The 22,193-nt window shown below is 32.3% G+C and overlaps 1 protein-coding gene across 1 annotated transcript in view; it reads left to right on the top strand.

The window, feature by feature from the left end:
• Window positions 1–641: 641 nt before the first annotated feature.
• Window positions 642–22,193, top strand: part of LOC140433155 (uncharacterized) — a 38,996-nt gene continuing 17,444 nt past the window's right edge. The window contains exon 1 of the mRNA XM_072521200.1: window positions 642–794. Coding sequence (XP_072377301.1) covers window positions 771–794 — 24 coding nt within the window. The 5' untranslated portion in view covers window positions 642–770. The remainder of the gene's footprint in view (window positions 795–22,193) is intronic.

The following is a 22,193-nucleotide window of genomic DNA, read 5'->3' on the forward strand; positions in this document are numbered from 1 at the left end:
CTCATAAGGTCCTAGTACATTTTATTTGGTTTTAAAAGTTGTGTCTTTTAACCAGCTTTCCAAATATTTTTTAGCTATTTAATTTAAACTAAATTCTCATGCCTCGGTAATTTGCTTTATGACGAATATTGCATCTGTACACGATCTTCCACTACGAAAACCCTGTTGTTCATCTGATAAACTTATCCTCTGATGCCTTGTACAGTTTTTTGACTGTCTTTATCCCCTTTTTTGAATAGTACTCTTTTTAGTTTTTGAAAAGAAATAACATATTTATTATTGCCTCGAGCATCTCAAGTTTTTTCCAGCAGTGTGTGTGTTTCTAAGTAGTTAAAAGTTAGAAATGCACGTAAGTAATTAATATTTAACAATCAATTTAAAAACATTACTTCATTCTATTATTTGGTTCGTTAACAAACCAACAAAATATCTACGGATTCATAATGACACTTAATTGGTATGTTTTTCTAGAATTCCCCATCGATTTCTTCGTTATGCGCCACTGTAACAGCGATAATCACGGCTATAGACACGCACCGTTTTCACCACGGCCGAAGCATCAGAAGAAGTCTTGTACCTTGGCCTTGTCTTAAGCAACATCTCGAGGAAGCGAGTGAGGGTGTCGGAGAAAGTAATTCGCACAGGAACCCCACTTGCACCGACCAGACGAAGAAAGCATATATAGACACTTAGTTCTTATCTAAATAGTTTGTATTTAGTTTCTTAGTGAATAACTGCAGATTTAGCCCGTGGTGGCTCCTCTTTTAAGGATGCCTAATTACAGGAGCCTTGTGGTTAGTGTTATCAATTTATTCTTATTTTTTTTTTCAGTCAGTTCTGCAAATAAGTGTTCCCTAGAAAACGGTATACTACTTGTAACTTACATTATTTTGTTTAGTGAATCAACTTGCCAAATAGAAATTTTAAAAATTTTTTTTAGATATTCATTCTATGCCTACTCTTTTTTATTATTTGTTATATATCAAACTTATAATAGTTCCTAGTAACTAACAAAATAAAAAAAAATTTCATAAATGATTTTTATTCGATTTGGAGTTGTTCTGCATTTCGGTAAGGTGTTATAATCGTCATAGTTTGAAAGTCTTTATTTTTTTCAAAGTCTTTATAGATTTTTCTAGTCTTCTTTCTATGTAAACTCTTAGTAAATTGTCATCTTTTCTAAATTCTTGGATTAATCCACATAATCAAGTAGATTAGATTGTAACAATTTTTTAGCTACTGCTATAAAACTTGTGCCTTCACCATCCAATTCTATTATATCATTTTTAGTTCGTACTTGTGACCTTATACAGCATATCCTATTTGCCGTTCACCACATTCAGATCGCCGTTTCTTCTTATCATATATATCTTTTTCAGTGAGGTCTCTTTTTTCCATTGAGTATTTATTTTTCAGGTCTACTGTAATCTAGTACGTCTTTTTTTAAAACCAGTGCTATACTGTAGCAGTTTTACTTGAAATATCTTTGGTTCTTATATATCAAGTGTAATTTTTTTTATTTAAAACACTTATTCCAGCTCAACTACGCAGGGTTATTAGTGGAATGACAAACACAATAGTTTTAATATGATTATGCACATTAAATAGTATAATACAATTTTATATCTCTTACCTAATTTAATACATTTAAATTTTTATCTGTCAGGATAGATTTGATTGATTTTGGAAACATGGAAAGTCAAGCAGGAAGTGTTTCACTGTCAATGAAGTGGATCAGTTGTTGCAAATTGGTGGTGGATTTTTACTGATTAAAATTTGTGAGTGACAGCAGTATGACCAAATCTTAAACAATTTATAACTCTGAAAAGTTCATTTGATGTACATCCGTACCACTCTCTCAGGTTGCCCAGCCATGACATTCTACGCCTTCCTACGCTTCTCTTTCCTAGGATCTTTCCCTGCATAATCACTTGTAAGCAGGTGTATTTCTCTTTAAATGTAATATGTCCGAGATATTCCAATTTTCTCATTTTAATTGTATTTAAAATTTATATTTCTTTGTTCATCCTTCTCAGAATCTCTTTGTTTGTGACGTGTTCTATCCACGATATATATTCACTTCTACTTGTGGAGTTATTCAAAGAGCTGTTCACCTTTGGGCATATTGGGTTTAATTTGGTTGCTGAATTTTTGCAGTAATTTTGCCAAATGTTATTGCAATGAACTTTAATCAGATGTTTCATATCACTATAAACATATTTTGTAATTTTTGGAGTATCTTTCAAGTTGATACGGCTTGTAGTTGCTAGTTGATATGCTTTTTTATTTCCCCAGATTCCAGTGTGCGATGGTACCCAATTTTTTATTGCTTGTATAATGGGATTTCTTGTATAAATTTGCTTTAATTTCAATAACGCATTAAGTGAATCTGTAATGATGACGCACTTCATCGTGTTGCTCGTTTTGAAAAAAAGTTAAGGCTTTTAATATAGCTGTGGTCTCGCCTGTGAGTATACTACAATTTGTAGGTAAGTGTATGCTGTAAGAGTTTTCTTCATCAATATTAAGCAGCAGCATATCCTTATGGAGTTTTAGAGGGGTTGGTAAAGATTTGTAAGTAGTTGGGATAATGGGCTATGATTTCTGCAAAAAGAAGTTTAATTATCGAGAAGTTCGTATTTGATTTGGGGTACTTTCTTGTTAGGTCAATGGTCAGTAGGCGGGTTGTCCATGGAGGAGAGATCGTATTTGCATATACCAATATACAAGTTGATCTATGTTAAAATTTGTGACTTTTATACTTTCTATTAGAAGTGCGCAGTTTGTTATCTTTTTAAAAGAGAGGATGCCAGGGTGGAAAACTTGAGAGAAAAGATGATGTTGTTTTTGAATTGAAATTTTGGCAATGTAGTTTAGTGATAATTGTTGTCACCTTTTGTTTAGAGGTGGCTCTATAGCTAAAACTACTAGTGACACTAGTTCTAAATGCACCAAGTGTGAATCTCAAAGCTGTAGATTGAATACTGTTAAGCTTTTTTAAAGTAGTTTTGCTTGCAGTGTTATAACAAATACAACCGTAATCTAGTTTACTCCAATGAGTGATTTATACAAGTTTATTAATATTTTAGTATCTGGGCCCCAAACTTTATTAGACATAATTTTAAGTATATTTAACCTATATTGGCAGGAATGTTGTAGTTTGTTGGTATGCAAGTTCCAATTTAAGGTTCTGGTAAAAGTTAAACCTAGAAAATTCACTTTTTCTGATTGTTTTAATCATAAAATATTTAAAGTTAGGTCAGTTGAATACCGAGACCTGTTTTTATTAAAAATTATGTATTGAGAAGTTAAACTCAGTTTTTAACGTCCAATTTTTAAGCTGAGTTAAAAAAAATTGTAAAATTTTAGTTGCCGATTCTATATTGTTTGATTTAATACAAACGACGATGTCGTCTGCATAAATACTGGCTTTAATAGATTCTCTAATTTCATTAATAACACTATTGATAGCAATTAAGAATAATGTTGAACTTATTATGGAACCTTGAGGGATTCCATTATCTAATGTTCTTGTTGAGCTTTTAAGGCGGCCATTTATCCTAATTTATATAGATCGATTATTTAAAAAACTGTTTACAAAATCTAGCATGTTACCTTGAATCTCGTTACCGCTTAGATTTTTCAAAATGCAGTGTCTACAAGTTCTCTCAAAGGCTAATTAAGTGTAATTTGTCGTGTTACTGTCTTTCCTTTCTTTATTTTATTTATTATATCCATTTCATCTGATCCAGTATTTGTTAAAGTTACTCCCAAGCATTTATATCTATTTGTTTATATTATTGAGTTATTTTTAATGGTCATATATTGCGTTTTATCATAATTAATTTCCCAACCCCAGCTTTCAAATTTGTCTTCCAGCTTTTTTATCATGTAGAAAATATTGTCTTTGTCTTCTGCTAAAATTATTTGATTATAGGCAAACAAAAGGCTATGGACATGGTTGTCGTCAATATTTACTCCCATCTATCCATATTTCTTGTTCCAGTTTTCTAGTGTTTCATCTTTATTAAGTTTAAATAAGATTGGGGACAGGCAGCATCCTTGTCGAAGTCTTTTACTGACATTAAACGGTTCTATGTAGTTTTCTCAGACTTTTATTCTAATCTTCATTGATTGTCTTCGTAAAGTGATTTACCGGCATTTATGTAGGTATTATCCACTCTGTGATTTTCCATTGCTTTCCGCAGTTTGTTGGGGGACACTATCATAGGTCTTTTGAAAGTCCACTAATATAATGTGAAATTCAGAGTTGAATTTTAAATGCCATTGCTTTTTTCTATGAGCTGTTCTATACAGTTCAGTCCATGGTTGTTTGCTCGGGCGTCATCATTTAAAGCAACATACGAAATAAGTCAGAAATTTTCTGCAAGCAACAGCAACGGGCTACTGCTCCGATCACGGATTATATTATAAAATGTGACGTTATTAAATAAAAATATATTGTAAAATGTAAGTTTTGCTTTAAAATGTTGGTGCAGAATTACAGCTACCTTTGAAGTAGCTTAATAAATTCTTTTATTATCAGTAGTTATTAATCAATAAATGAATAAATTATAAAAAAAATAATATTAAATATACAATAATATTTACAGTGTGTTGATGTAAAAGATAACAGTAAAATTATTTAAAGAATGAAACATTATTTAACTCAAATAATATTGTTGCAAGATTTTGAACGAACGTTTTTCGTTTCTCATGTTTCATTTTCATTACCTTTAGAATCTGAACTGTTATCTCCAATGTTAACTATTAGAGATTTAATATTAATATTACACATTGATATTCACACATTCTTCTCTGATAAACCACTGTTCAATTCATTTGTTAGTATATTGTACATACTTTACCCAGGCGACATAGTTACCCTTTCGAATTGCTTTCTTTCACATACTTAAAACATGTTCATCTGTATATCCAAGCACTTGGTGACCATGTTCATGACATTAATTCACCTACAATACATATATTTTCTTATCGATTAATCTTGGCCAATTGTAATAATTCATTCTGGTTTTAACTGATGTTCATCAAAATTAACATTGTATTTCTTCAAACAATCCATAATGTCTGATTTTAACCTTTTAGCGAAAGGTTGGTTATTGATGATTTCACTATAGTGGAGTGCGTTGTTCATGACAACCAAAGATGGATGTTCTTAATTAGGAAGTAATTGTGTACTTAACCATTTAGTAAATATTGTACTATTCATTTCACCGTGATAATCTGCAGTCAAGGATTTGGAACATAAAAACAAATCGACGTCTGAAATAAAACCTTTTGCTGAACCAGCATGAACCACAATAAATCTTTTTTCATCATAACTACCTGATTTACGTACACTTCTGCTGTTGTCATCCTGCCACGACATCATTTTATTTCCCACAGAAAAAATCCACGTTTCATTTTAAAATACAACTTCTCGTGTGTATGTACTATTTCTGTTTTCCGTGTACTTACGTAAGAAACACGCTCGTTGTGCTGCGATATGAGTTCTTTAAATTAAAGCTCTTTGATGATCATCTTTTTTAAAAAAGCCCAAATCTTTTAATATTCTACTCAAGGATGTTTTAGTTGTAGAAACAATTTCTTTAGCCTGCATTTGATCAATACTTCACGGGTTACATGTTTCTCTAAAAAGTTATTATTTTAATACATTACTATAACATGTTAAGTTCTACTCGTAATTCTCAACAGGAAGTTGGTTTACTTACTATTTTGGTATATATTATATATTGTATTTCGAATTGCCATTTTACTGCCCTCAGGTTAATCAGTAGTTCTCGTTTTTAAACGAGGTCTGCTTTTTTCGGGAGAAGATAAAACAGGATTTTTTACCCTTTAAAACCAAGTTAAAATATTATCAATATTTTTGATTGAAATTGAAAAAAATCAAAAATAAAAAGTTCCCAATTATAAATATTTTGGCAGTAATAAAGTTGGCAAATAAATAATATTAATAATATATTTGCTTGTTATTATTAAATATTTATAATATTGCACATTTGAAAATTGTACTTTTTGTAACTCTTGAACAGATAACAACGGTTCCAACGGTCCACCATTCCGTTTTTCTAATTGAAAGTACTCGATTAAATTTAAAACGATTTCTTGTGCTTGTGAAGTAAGAGTTTTTCCAGGCATAACCAAAAAAATTCAATAAAATATTTTCTTTTTGTCATTTTTTTCACTTTTGCGAAAACTTTACTAACTAAAATATAAAATTAGTTGTAAAAATAACTACTGTTTGCAGAAAAGAAACAGCAAAAAATCCAACAAACTGACGGTCACAAGTAAACAAACCAGAAACGTCACAAACTGTACTTAAAATCTGAAAACGTTCCCAAGTGTCTTTTTTGTACATTGTCTTTTCGATGTACTGAGTCTAGAGCGTTCATAAAAATAACATTTGTCTTTACTTAATAACAGGCGGTAGCTGATTCATCTTTAGTTTCATGCGTGGAAGACAGACAATGATGCTAGATAAAATGTATGTGTTATATCTCGCCAGGTATTATTGGCTCACGGCTAAAGAATTATGGACTCAAGTGTAGAAAATATATTATCAGCACATGAGCAAGGGGATCAAAATCACTCTGTTGTTCTGAAGTTTATAGCTGCTTCTTTAATGATTTTCCGATACAACCAAACCACAGAAGGTATGACGCATATTCCAGTAAAATTATTGGGGTTTTTTGTTTCCCTTTTTAAGCATGGAGCTTAAGTAGCCAATTTTTCGTTCTTTTTTTTCCATATTTTTCCATCAAATAAGCATTTGTTAAATATTTGTTTTAATTCTGGTATTTAGGCAGAAGGGGCGTTTCTTAGCAGTTCTGTAAAAATGTTTCCAGAGGCACCTGCTGTGTTATTTTTTATCCTTTTTAAAGCATTTGTTATTTAGTTTTCAGATATATCTGTAACTTGTGTTTCTCTGTATCTTTTTACTCAAGTGAGAGGAGTATTATTTTCTTGCAATAACTCTGAGTAAAATGTTACCCATTTCTCCATTTTTATTGATTCTATCTTTACACTTTCATGGGTATTCTCTCTGAAGTTTCTCAACATTTTCCATGACTTCATTGCTTTTGAATTTCCCACTAAGCTATCTATATTTTTTCCTTTTTTTTCCAAAATTGGCTTTTTCTGCTCTTTATTTCTTTTTTTTCACAAGTTTGCCTTCTGTAGTCTCTCTTGAGCAGATTAAATTGTAAAAATTTTTTAGTTATTGCTATAAAACTTGAACACTCATCATTCAATTCTATTATACACTTTTGAACTACAGGAAAATTTTTGAAATAATAAAGCAGCTTCACGTTACTTTTCATATTGTCAAAATGCGCTGAAAAACCAACGGTGTATTAGGTATTTTTTTGTATGCTTTAATTCGGGCAGGGGTTTCAAACACATTGTTTTAACAATATTTATCAATTTATTTATCATTGGACATTGACCATTCATATCTCTATAGACTATATTAATACCATGTGCAACAAAAGTTGGATAAATAACATCACTATATTTTTTTTATTTTTTTTTGACTACTTTTACCATGTAAAGAGCATCATCCGTTACAAAAGGAATAAATGCTCCAATAGGAACAGTTTGAAGCAGAAAAAGTCTAGCAGAAAATAATTTAATTCATCATCATCATTGGCTCCACAACCCATGGTGGGTGTTGGCCTGCATAGTCTCCAGTCTCTCCTATTCTTCGCCTTGGCTTTCCAGTTTCGTACTTTCAACATTCTCATGTCTTCCTCCACCTGATCCTTAAACCGTGCTCTGGGTCTGCCTCTCCTTCTCACTCCATCTAGTCTTTGGTTATAAATATGTTTTGGCGGCTCCATCTCATTCATTCTCTCTACGTGACCTAACCAATGCAGTCGGTTTATTTTGATGGACCTAATAATATCAGGTTTGTCATAGAGAAATTATAGCGTCTACGCCATAATCCGCACTCGTCTTTTCCATACGCCATAATTTCACACTTTTGGCAATTTTATTTGCTTCCAGACCAGTTTTACCAGTCTACATATAGAGTATGATAGGTTTTTTTGCCATGCTTTAAAAGTTCTGAAGGAATGCCATCTGCCCCAGGAGCTTTGTTTTCTTTTAATTTTTGTATAGCTTGGATGACTTCTAAATATAATTTAATTAGTTTATTAAAATAAGTAAGATAAACAAATCATTGTAAACCTAAATTACTACTAAGAAACTTATTAACCACAGCCTCAGTAGTATCTCTTAGCAATTTATTACACACATGTCGACATATGCACTGCACTGCATGTTCTGCTTTCCAATTTTTACTCAACTAATTCAAAGGGCTTACAACTCTTAAGACTAAAAATGCTTAAGAAGCTGGATGGCCTCAATGTTTTTATATATGTTGAAAAAGTCGTGCAATACAATTTTTTATTCTTGATGCTGAAGTCTTTTATTTTCTTTTTATCATGTGCTCTTTAGTGTAATCTAACGTGTACGGTAATACCTAAACATTTTGCTGTGTCATAGGATAATACTTGAATATTAAATCATCAGCGATGTAAGTTTTCTCCTTATCTGGTATCTAAAGGTTTATTAACTGACCTGGGCCTATTACTAGTGTATAGTCCGGAATTGATACTAATACAGTATTTTTCGGTGCTTCTGCCGTAACTTTTTTTAGTTCTGATAATGCTTTTAAAGCATTAAAATTTAAAGTCCTTTGTGCCATATTATCTGAAGATCTTGCGTTAATTCAAGGAACACAGTGATTTTGCGCATATCTATAGTAAATTGGCCTTCTATTATATGTTATATAATTTTTAACTTCTATGATATGTTCATCCTTTTTAATAATAGGTTCTACATCTCATAAGTTAGACAGCGTAAAGAATATGCGATCCTACAGAATTTGGTTGTATTCTAAGTTTGAAGTTATTTTCCATATCTTTTCCAGATCTCCATATTATCATGTCAGTTTTATCATGGCCTTCCTAGTGTAGAGTGGTTCTACGATTTCTCAAGTCATTTATTGTTGTTCTTAATTTTTAAATGGAGGATTATGTAAGATCGATCTTTGTATTTCGGCTCTCTAGAGAGAATAATCCATTTTGTTGCATTTGCTAAGTGGATTTTTTATTAGAATACATATTTCATTATTTATTTTTCTATCTAAGTTTTAAGCTTAAAGACTAGCATGTTATTTCGAGTTTATCTCAAGCTATAGGAATGAGTTTAGTTAAATTATTCCATGCTGCTTGTTAGATTAAAAAAAAACATTTCATTTGTTCATTCAGTTCGGATTTAGTTTTTATTGGGATGGACAAGTAGATTCTTCGTTCTACATGAAGCTGAAAACTCCGTAAATCTGAATATTGATCAGTTTAGGAGGAGGCTGATTTTGACTAATTGCATCACTCAGCGTTAGGAGTGTCGAAGAATAGAACGTTTCAATTTCTACTTCGGAAAACGATTTGAAACATCAATAAACTTACTTTAACCTTTAATTGTGGCTTATTCCCATTTAAATAGTAATTACTTTAACATGCCACAAGAAAATAGCTTCAGAACAATATTCTATAACGTTATTCGCATTGTACGAGTACATGTTTATAGCTTTGCTATTTTTAGAATATCTTCGCATTGTCTGCGCTATAAATTTGTCCACGCAGGAAAGAGTTTCTGTTTCCTGTAATAGGTTTCTCCTTCAATTGAAAGAAAAAAATTCTGGTAACAGTAAATTTTGGTCAATAGTTTCAGTATTATGGTCAAAGTGTTGTAAAATCATTAAAAGAGAAAGAGTTTTTTGGATATTTGTTTTGTCTGAAATAATCGTAATCTACGGTTCATGGTTTTCTTACGTGGATTCAGCTCAAATGTGTTGAATAATACCCACTGCAGTGTTTTAGAAATATCATCATCATCATTTGGGCTTTACAACCCTACGTGGGTCCTAGTCTCCTCAAGAATTTCTCTCCAGTTTTCTCATCCATATTTCTCATGTCTTCATCGATGTTATCAAGGAACCTTTATCTGGGTCTTCCTCTTCTTCTCTGATCAATGGGTTTCCTCAAAGAGGAAAGCTACAATACTGTACATCTACCAGCAATATAAACATTCAAGAAACAAGATCAATTTTAAGATAAGATGCATACAAATAGATTATTGGATACGATTCACCAAAGACGCGGAACATAACCTATATGGAGCAAAAACAAACACAATAAAAATATGACAATGATCTTTTCATCATCATATAGGCGTGGGTCCTAATCTCCTCAAGAATTTCTCCTTGTTCTGGGTCTTTCTCTTTTTCTCTAACCAATGGTTTTTTAATATTGTGCTGAAGCTATTTTCTTGTGGCATGTTAAAGTAATTACTATTTGAATGGGAGTAAGCCACAATTAAAGGTTAAAGTACGTTTATTGAATAAAAATTTAAAGTACTAACCAATGGGTCTATCAAGGAGCGTTTTTCTAGCTGGGTCATTTTGTTCCATCCGCATTACATGCTCTATCCTCAAACGTCCTATCTTAATATTTTTTTGCGATATCTGGTTCCTGGTATATTCCATAAAGTTCGAAGTTGTACCGTGTTCTCCACACTCCATTGTCATTCACTGCTTTATAGATTCGCTTTAGTACTTTTCTTTCGAAACATTCTAACATATTTTCATTACTTTTTGTTAGAGTCTAGATCTCTGAACCATATGTTAGGCCTGGGCGTATTATTTTTTTTTTGTAGTGTGTGTGTTTTTGTTTGCAATGATTTTTACGGGCACAAATTTCTATTCCTATTTCATCTTTTGCAGCTGCTTCAATGTCTTCCTTTATTCTGGTCCACTAAGAGTCTATATCTGTCTGGCCTTCTTCATTACATTTTGATTCCTTAGCCTGTTGGTGATGTTTTTCGAGTACCGTTCTGAACTGCCGCATCTCTCAGCTTTTGCACATTCAATTTTTTTCTATCCATTTTATTTTCTTGACTGGTGTTTGAAATTCTAGCCCTGAATGTTGAGATCACTAGGCAATGATCTGAGTCTATGTTCGCGCCTTTATAAGAGGAGGTATTAGTAATATTTTTTTTTTGCAAATCAAAAGTTAGCGCATATGTTTTATCAAGATTGGTGGATAGATTATGCAGATTTTTCTTTCTGAATCTGCTATTCTTAGATCTTTTTCGTGCCCAAACTATTTTTGCTTTTTAACATCACCTGCTTCTTCTATTCTTCAAATTATTTCATCAAAACCTTTATCCCGATTATTCGAACGAATATTGTAAACTTGATCTTCAGGTACCGTAAGATTCAGAGAATATTTAAGTACTGTTGGAATGTTTAATATATACCAATCGTCTTATTAAGACTTACTCGTGGCTGAAAGACCTGAGGAGATGGTTCGACCGCTCATCCGCAGAGATCTTTCGCGCAGCAGTTTCCAAAAATACAATTGCCATTTGGATCGCCAACCTTCGAAAGGAGACGGCGCAATAAGAAGAAGAAGGTCTTATTAAAGCAAAGCTTCTAAACTGGCGTTGTATTACTTTTTTTCTCCATAGTAAAATGCCGAGATGAGTGTCACGGAATGAGGCTTCAATTTGTTTTCTATTTTACCTTCTTGTCCTTCTTAGTATCTTTGTTTTTTTAGATTTATTTCTAATCCAATCCACTTGGTATTTCTTCACAGATAATATATTGCCATCGTCTTAAAATACACATCTTGCTAATAAAGATGATAAGCAATAAAGTAATTTGGTTTTAAATCACTTAGAACTTGAATAATAAACAGTTTTCAGAATTAAGATAGTTTCTTTATCTCAATCCTAACTAAACGTTCCCGTCAGGTAAAATTTCCATATTTTCTAACCAGACAGCCATTTTTTCCCTGTTCCTTTAAAAAATTCTTAAAACCGCATCACATCTAAAATATTTTTCAGTAGACTTAAAAAACTTTTAATAGATTAATGTGGCATTCTCATTTTGTAAAATTTACACCAAAAATTAGAATAATAGGTGCCATTTGCAAGGAATATCTTTTGTTGCCGTTTCCTTTCAACTCACTAAAACAAAAGTCTGTTAGTCTGAGTAATTTAAAGGGTTTTTTAAGGTTCATGAACCTGGAGGCGTAAAAGAGTAATGTGAGTGTAAAAAGTAGCTATTTTAGTGTCTGTTCTTTATTGTTCAATTTCAATTTGCTGTATTTTTATGATTGTGCATTTATATAATTTTTCAAGGACTCTTTAAAATAAGTATAAGACAGATTTCTTTATTGGAGCAAGGCTAAAACTGTTATTTTTCGATTTTCATCAGTATTAGCGTCCTTATTATATTTTATGTTTAGACAGTTCGTCCATCATTTAATGTTTTCATCGCTTCCATAAGCTACTTAATTGTTATGTAGTAATAATTATTTATTCTCACGAGGAAAGAGATGTTAGTCAGTTTACCATATTGAGTGTCACTTGCAACAATATATAATTGCTTATAGGGGATGGAAAGGGGGAACTGAACAATTATTGGACTGGAGATAGGATAGGCACATAAATTGAAACATTTGCGAACGGTTACTTGTGTTTTGGTTGGAGAGCTAGGTCGAGGATAAAAATTTTTTTATTTGAGGAACTGGGAGGGCTAACTATAAAAAAAAGAAAAAAAATCCTTAAAGAGATTTCCTGGACAACAATACACAAGAAGATTCCTAAACTATTTAAAATGGCCGCCGTTTAAAAAAATCCTCTTGCTGGTTAGAAAGAGGCTTTTCCTTCCTAAAAAATTTTAAGGGGGAAAATCATTTTAAAAGAAATAATTTTAAACTCATGGTTTAAAGAGAAACATTACAAGTTTATTATTATTCCAAATAAACAGTTCACACAAACTTATAATCTGTTTTGAATCAAGGAGACACAAAATGGACAAATTTTGGGGAAGTCAAACATCGAATATCGAAGATAACAAAATGTATTCTTCAAAACTAGGCTATTTAATTTTCACTTATAACCATGTGGACCTCCTAAAACCTTGGAAACACTGTTTTTCAAATCCCTTCAGAATACAGCAACAGGCCGGTGATTATCTCACCTTACAAAGAGTGCCAAATAGCAATTTAAGATTAATTTCACCTCCTTCTAACTCATTGAATTAAACAAAAATTATTGCCGGTTTTTTTAAACTATCTGCCGAGAACCAACTCTACCGTTCTGAAGTCAATCTGCCTCTCCTTTACTGCACACTATTTTAAGAAAATCCGGACTAATCAATAAAACTGACTGCTTTCGCCGTTAGCCCATCAAAAAGTGTTCTCATCACCCAAATCATTCTCTTCCATGCATCACTTTCTAACCAATCTAAGTGGAAATGTTCATATTTATTTGACGCGCAATATCCCTGCGGAATCAAGATTAAACGAAATAGCAATGTGTGTCATAATAAACAGACTAAAAATGTTTTTATTATCAATCCTAGCGACGTAAAATAACGAAGAATATTTTTTCGGTGTTTTAATATATTCGGGGTAAAACAAAATGCTACACAGTCAATACTAAATTTGATAGTTCAGAGATCTTTATTACTTTATATATCGTTGCTCTAAAAAGTTCTATTGACCTACATTTAAATCAGTTCCCTAACATGACATTCTCCTTTTTACAATACTTTTTCTTCCTCTTATCTTTCTCTATATTATTATTATTTTGAGCATTTCTTATCGCTCTCCCCTCATTACATGTCCCAGATATTGTATTTGTTTAAATTTTTATTATATTGTTTATTTACAAGATTACAAGCTTAAATTTTTAAAGAAATTGTAGCTATTCTGACGAACTTTTCACATTCGTTTGTCATAGTGGATCAGTCTACTGGTTTTTTGTATTCGGGACATCTGCCTGCAGGTCCTGAAAATTTCTGGTCTTGACTATGACTTGCCCCCAATTTTTTATTCCATCGTTTATGTGATCTTCCTACTGATCGTCTTCCTATTGGGAACTGTATCTTGCCGTCTTTACTACTCTATTTGTTGTCATTCGGCTTATATGACTGTTCCATTCTACTCTTTTATTTTTTACCTACTCCGTTATGTTCTCCATCCTGCATCTAGCTCTGTCCCATAGTGTTTAACCATAAATTATTTCAAGTGTTTTTATCTCTGCTGTTTCTAACATCCTTTTTGTCCTCTCTGTGTTAGGTCATGGTTCTGCCGCGTATGTCACCATTGGTCTGATGACTGTTTTGTAAATTCTGTCTTTCATTTCTTTCCCAATATTTTTATTCCTCCATATTGTTTCAATCAGTCAACCTGCGGCTCTGTTTGCTCTATTCACTTGATCTTCCACTTCAGCTTTGAACTTTTCGTAGCTAGATAATGTGATGCCTAGATATTTAAACTCCATCACTTGCTCTATTATCTGACTTTCCAGCTCATGTTAAATTTGCCGGCAGTTATATTAAATTGGTGCAGCATACGTTGTCAATCATCTTCACTTTGAAAGAGTAGTATCGCATGGTCTGCAGCAGATTATTTTAAGTTATTTTTCTCTTATTTGCATTCCTTTTTTATTCCTTACTTGTTTATTATTTCATCCATAATCAGGTTGAACAATAGAAGACTCAGGTAATCTCCCTGTCTTATCCCATTGCCAGCTTCAATAGGGTCAGTTATTTCTTCTTCTAGTTTTACTTTTACTGTGTTGTTTTGGTAGATATTTTCGATGATTTTGATTATTCCTAGAAGTATCTCACTTTCGTACAATAAGTGGAGTTAATTTGAATCGGTCAAATGCCTTCTTAAGGTACACGAAACATAAATATGCCAGTTTGTTGTATTCTAATGATTTACCTTGCACTTGCCTCATTAGAAATATAGCGCCGATGCATGTTAGTGTTGTATTTAATAAATTAATTCCTCTGTAATTTTCCTGATCCGATTTGTCTCTCTTTTTGAAGAGAAGTATTAGGATGCTTGATTTCCATTCTTGAGGAATTCTGTTTTACCAGATCTGGTCCTCTGTACTTTCGGAGTTCGTTCGGTATTCTGTACTTTCCTGGTGATTTTTTATTTTTTAATTTCCTTAATGTTTCCTTTACCTCTTTCTCCTCAATATTTATTGCCTTTTTTGTCGTCACCTCTGGTTTTGGTGGTTCATTATCGTTACCTTTAGCAAATGGGGTCAAAAGTAGTCTGTCTATGTTTTCTTCTAAATGTGTTTCGTTTTTATTAGTTCGTTCATATGTTTTCTTTGTCTTTTGATCATTCTCCATATCTCTTTTTTTGTCCCGTAAAAGTCGTGTTCCATCTGTTTTGAGAAGCTCTGCCAGTGTTTCTCTTTTATTTGTCTAACTAAAGTATTCATTTCATTTCTAATTCATTTATAGTGTTTATATGCATGTTGTGTTTTGTATAGTAAAAAGGATTTCTTCTTTTCTTAAAATTTTGTCTTCACTTTTTCTCTAAACAATGGTGTTTTCTTTTTTGATATGTTAGTGTTCGTTACTTTCCTCTCTCCAAGTTGCTGTGTTAATTATGTTATATTTAAGTTTTCCTCAGCTTTCCTCGATGTTATCTTCTCTGATATTGTTCTTCTTTTTTTGTATAAGTATTCCGTGGATTCTGTTCTGAGCGTGGAAATTTCTCAAAATCATACCAGATTAACCCATCTCCAGGGATGACTAGCGTATGCTGGATTCAGGGTTAAGGAGTACATCCGAGCCCATTTTCACCTAGAAAGAGGATACCTTTCTGTTATCCTGTCTATTAACTAAAATCAGCCTCTCTTACTTAAGTGCTGTAAGGCTGACTACACTTTCGAAGTACTCCCTTCTCTTATCTAGATCTTATCTGGCATTGGTGCGGCTGGTGTTTCTCTTCTTTTTCTTTCTTCTTAATGACTGCTCGGATATAATTGTGTACACTATTCCATCCCTCCTTATTTCCCATCATCTTCATGATCACCTATCTCACAGTCACAGGGTTCATTTCTATTTCTCTATACATTCTGTTTCTCTCTACTGTCCATCTACCACACTCCACAGCATTGTGTGAGTGTCAATGTCAAAGTATTCGCTGTATAGGCATTTTGTCTGCATCTGTCTTTCTAACCCTACGAAGATACGGCCTAAAACATCCATGTCCTGTGAGCACTTGCGCCAGGAAGTATTTCAGTCGTCTGTGACTAAAACTTTGAGTTATATAGAAGTTTTGCGGAACCTGACGTTGCAAAATGTATTATATCGAAGCACGCCTTCGATGGGTAGGACATGTAATTAGGCGAGATGAAGATGCAACGATCAGAAAATTTTTCGACCGAATAGGACCAGTGGGAAAACGAGCCAGAGGAAGACCAAAACTTAGGTATCAAGATAACATAGAGAATGATCTAAAATCCATCGGCGTTAAAGCATGGAGAAGAGTTGCCAGAGATAGGGGCGAATGGAAGATTGTTCTGAAGAAGGCTTTGGCTCATAACGAGCTGTAATGCCACTGATGATGATGATGTGACTACAGTCCACCAAGTTTCTTAAGCTCGGGATCAGCATCTTAGTCCACTGGGAAACATGGCTTATTGCCATCTTTCTATTGATCTTTCACTTTTTCCTTTTTTTCTGGCTGTTGTCAAATGCTTTTTTCTCTTATAGAGATGTCTGCTTTTTACTGCTGACACATGCAGGGGAACGCAACCCGTTATAGTCCATGATTTTCTTCAAAGTATCTATCTTAATTCTTGAAGATTACACGCTCTTCTGTATAAGCAATCTGTGTGAGTACAAGAATACTCTTTTACATTCAATTAAAAAATCAGGATAATCGTAGACGTTGTCAAATAAAGATGGGTCCTGATCATTCATTTAGTAACACCTGCTCCAAAATAATGCATTGTACTCCAACATTATTACATGGTAAATATCCACGGTATCAACTGTACACATCGAACTATTAATATTGTTCTGAAGCTATTTTCTTGTGGCATTTTAAATTAATTACTATTTAAATGGGAATAAGCCACAATTAAAGGTTAAAATACATTTATTGACGTTTCAATTTCCAAACTAATGTTTGTATTTTGAGAACGATTTCCGAAGTGGAAATTGAAACGTCAATAAATGTATTTTAACCTTTAATTGTGGCTTATTCCCATTTAAATAGTAATTACATCGAACTATTATTTCGACGATACGGTACAGTAAATATTTAATTACAAATTAAACTCATTTAAAACTCAAATACATGTATTTCAACTAATTTATAGCAGTATACTACCATACTTAACTCACTAAACGTCTATATTAAAATTTAATAGAAGTAAATGCTCATATTAAACACGGTACTGAAACTTAGACTAATTGGTTCATTAATACTTAAAATTTCACTTCTACCACATTGCGTAAGAAGGCGATTATAAAAGAATCGCATAATTTAAAATAATGTTTTACAGCACGGAACATAAATAAAAAAACAATTAAGTCAGATAGTTAGGTACATTATGTTCGAACGTATGATAAATTGGAGTTGTTTTTTGCGTGAGCTGTTACAGGAAGTGTCAATAATTATCTAGCGAAGATTTACATTTGAGATCAAAGTCTATAGGAAGCAAAAAATGTATAATTATTAAAAAAAATTAAGTAACTAAATAATTTTTTTTTGGAAACTGAACGAAATTTTATGTCTTAGTATGTACTTGAGAGAAATTTAGACCAAGCAAGACTTACAGCACCCATTCAAGACCGTTTGATCTCTTTTTAATACAGATAAAAGGAGATTCTATTGCTAACTTATGTTTTTGAATTGCATGTATAACCTGGATTGATCAAAGTAACAGAAAACTTCTATATCAAGTTAATATTTATGTTTTTTGGATGCAATTGTAATATTGATAGCCCAAGATTATCTTCATCTTTTGTCATCATCAAAACTTTTGTCTTTATGGCTAATTTATAGCAACAAGTGTTAATTTGATAATTTATAACTCCCAGTAACTCACTTTTTTATATATTGTATGAATTAACTCGTAGAAGAAGGTCTTGATCGCTAAGAAAAGCAATTCTTACAAAAGCTCTGCAATTTGTATGACTTTCGTCACTCTTAATTTAGGTTAAACTATAATTCACTTTAAAATGTTTACAAACATTGCTAGTTGTAGCTAATAAACCTTTATTATTTTTTGAAATATTGTTCATCAGTAAATAAGAGGTGTTCGTCCGTGTAGCTCTCCAAATTTAGTGAGCTTGAACTCTCACGCTGTCATTACTTTCCGTTGGCAACACATTTTTACCACGCACATGGCGCCAACTTCACCAATTGCGTAAAATTTATTAAACCTATTATTTTATCTCATTATACATTCCTTTTCCATTTTAACGACTCCGCATACTTTAATAAGATCAATAACACAATAATTACAGTCTATCACTTTCGTTTTCATTTATCTCTCTAAAAAGACATAATTGCTTTTCCCGTCTTGCCACACATGACGACATTTCAAGTTTCTAAATACTCGACTGCATTTTCTTTAATCTAATGTGAAAAAAAATATTTTAAGTCGACAAGAAATATCCCCAGGTTCTTTTGGTATGTAGAAAATCTTTTAGCGCTCCTTTCAACGGCAACAATAGTATTCTCCTAATTAGTAAATAATAGAAAATTGTTTTACGAACGATTAAAATGTCCTTCACTTCGTCTAATTGAATGAAAAAGTTAAATCTATAGACTCGTGCCATCCGCAGAATATTTAATGATTTCATTGTTGCGTTGATGTCATAGAGAAATCGATATATTACCATTAAAAAACATGTAAAGGCGGTGTCATTTCTCAAAATAATTATATAGCAAGTCAGGATTAAACAAAATATCGTGCAGTGTGTGAACTTAACAATATTATATATTAATTTAATTAGTAAAACACGTTTTTACTTATTTTAGTAATATTAAAACATGTTTTCGTTCGGATTTAAGTTCGTTTACATCTATCTATGCTTGATGATAAGAAATAACCTTGAAATCGTGATCGTATGCTGGTGTTTATAAATTTAAATACGAAGACTGATATTAATTCCACGTTCTTTCTTTGTACTGTTCTTAATATAAATTTCAGATTATAAGGGTCCCGTGTAATATTTGTTTGGTCATTTGCAAAGACAATTTTGACCTTGGTATTTTATAGTACGAAAGTCTATAAAAGGTGTCTTTATCATCTTCATTCTGGCTTTACAACTCTTTCTCATTCTCTTCATGGAATTGGAAAACCAATCCCTTTTAACTTAAGTCAAATTTTACAAAATACACTACAACAGAAGGATCCATCGTTCAAAAGAAGATAACAAAATTTTCATCAAAATTAAAAAAAAAAACTTTAAAAATGTTTCCAAAAAGGCATTAAAAGGGCAGCACAAAAAGCTCATTAGAAGGTTTGGCTATGGTATATATCTGGAGAGAACTAAGGCGACATTCAGACTGATAAGAACCGAATTCTATGCTGTCTTTTAAATACTTTTTTTTTAAGTAACACCTGACATGTGTCATAATTAGTACTTTCTTTAGCTCTTTTCTTAGTTCTCCATGGTTATGCTAATATCTTCGTCTTCAACGTCTCATCGTTTATTGTTACTAAATGGCCATTTATTCGACGATGCCGCCTATTTGAAGCGAAAAGTAATAAGAGCCTTCTTCTTCTTGCAGTACCGTCTCCTATCAGAGGTTGGCTACCATCACAGCAATTTTCACTTTGTTGGCTGCAGCTCTGAACAACTGTATTGAACTGCACCCATACCTCTCCCTTAAATTTGGCAACCAGGAAATCCTCCTACGTCCCACATTTCTCTTTTCCGAGATTTTTCCTTGGATTATGAGTTTAAGCAGAGAGTACTTTTCTCCTCTCATTATGTGGCCCAGATATTCCAGTTTTTTCGTTTGTATGGTTTTTACGACTTCGCATTCCTTCCCCATCTTCAGCAGAACATCTTGATTTGTTACTCTTTCTGTCCATGGAATTTTCCACATTCTCCTGTAACACCACATCCCGAATGCCTCAATGTTTTTGATGTTTATCTTTTTCAGTATCCAGGCTTCTATGCCGTACAGCAGAACGGAGAAAACATAGCACCTTAACATTCTCGTTCTTAAGTTTATATTTATGTCCCGGCTGCATAGGAACTTTTCCATTTTGACAAACGATTGAAGCAGTGAAGCAAACCGCTAAATATTTGTAGGATGTAACTCTAATAATAGCCTGTAATAATAATAGTAATAAGAGCCTGTTGTATTCGTAATCGTCAGTGCAATTTTTTCAGTCTGAAAATTTTGTATCCAGCACCAGAAGTAGAATAAAAAGAATTTTAAACTGTCATTGTTGGCGCTCCTAATTTAGTATAACAATGTTGTATTCTTCGTTTCTTTACCTTGAGTATGTATTGATATAATAATTTCATCACACAAAAGAAATTTATAGTACCAATAGCACCATCAAATTTTTCTTTGTTGAGAAACCACTCCCCCTTTCACGTCCACACGTGATATAATAAAAATACCGATTTACTAATGCAACAAAGCCAAATATAAACTGGTTCATATATCTGTTAAGGCAAAGAACCGAGTCATTTAATATATACAAGATAGTTATATACACCCACGATTAAATCATCGAAGTATAATAAAACGAACAAATCACGTGTTACGTAAAAGCTGACTGAAAAATTCTTAATGCAAAATGCAAATTGACTTTCATTGAAACTGTTTGTTATTCTGATTAGACGGATGTAACAATCAAAACAAACTTACGTATTCTGCAATAAGCTACGTCACAGCACTATTTTTGTCGAGCTTTTGATTCCCTACACGTTTTTAAATAGATTTTGCAACTTTATTTGAAATATTTAATTATAATAAATGATTAAAACTTTTTTGGAAATGTACTGTTCACTTTCTGTTGACACTTTCATGTTTGTTTCTAGGTATGAGTAGTTTTGAATTCGTTTTAGTCTGTATCGTTTACGTATACAGTTATATTATTGATATATTCTTATTAAATAAGATAAATTTGGTTTTTTAGCGGTATTCAAATTTTTCATTTATCTCTATTATTTTATCTACCTACTAATCTAAATATATTTAGTAAACTTTTAATGTTTCAAAGTGTACTGCTGCTCAGATACAACTGTGTAGCACTTTACAATGAAAACATATATATATATATATATATATATATATATATATATATATATATATATATATATATATATATATATATATATATATATATATCGAGAAAAGGAGTACGACCGTCAATCCAAAATAAACTAAGGTACACTCGAAGAGTGGTGGGTTTTTCGGTGCGGCTGGGTGGGACCGAAAAACCCACCACTCTTCGAGTGTACCTTAGTTTATATATATATATATATATATATATATAGATTTTAATAATGTTGTATGCAAATAGTGCTTTTCTTGTTCCTTAATCCTGTCTGAATCCAAATTAGATATATCTGATGTCTTTTTCAAGTCCACTCCATTTCTAATCGTCCGATATAGATGTGCAATGGGATCGAAAAACCGAACAAAATTGATACCAAGGGGTCTTATCTTTTTGACAATTTCATTTTTACTTCGGATTCTCTACCAATCAACAACTGGGATAGAGACTCTGCTGTAATTGGAGAGACATCTTCTCTTCTCTACTAGAGTGGATAGTATTTCAGCAGTTGATGCGTAGTTGGACAGCTTCCGCAAAGTCTTGGCCAGTCCAATCGTTCAATTTTCGAAATAATTAAATCACTTACTAAATGTTTGGTAGTTTTTTCTCCAAGGGGAGCATATCATTATGTTTATGAGTTGGTTAATACCTATGAGCAGTAATTTGGTTCCTTTACCAGCACTGCCCTGATGAAATCAAGCAACTAGAGTGCATACTTGCCTCCTATTGCCTTGTACCGTTATAAGTGAAATAACCTTTTATCGGGAGTTAATGATGGGCCGAAATTGTAGGGCTCGAAACTTGTTATAATAAAACCAATTGTGAGTATGAATTTTTCTTTTTTCTTTTTACTTTTTCAAAATGGACTCACATTTACAAAAAATTCGCCATTAAAACATTTATGCTTATAATCTAAACCAGAAGTTTCCATTAAGATTAATTCAAATTAATAATATGTATCAGAGACTTTCCAATTAAATGATACCGGAAATAGCAATCGGTAACAAATTCTACTTAATACT

Source organism: Diabrotica undecimpunctata, chromosome 2 (assembly GCF_040954645.1).
Source record: "Diabrotica undecimpunctata isolate CICGRU chromosome 2, icDiaUnde3, whole genome shotgun sequence".
Taxonomy (NCBI): domain Eukaryota; kingdom Metazoa; phylum Arthropoda; class Insecta; order Coleoptera; family Chrysomelidae; genus Diabrotica; species Diabrotica undecimpunctata.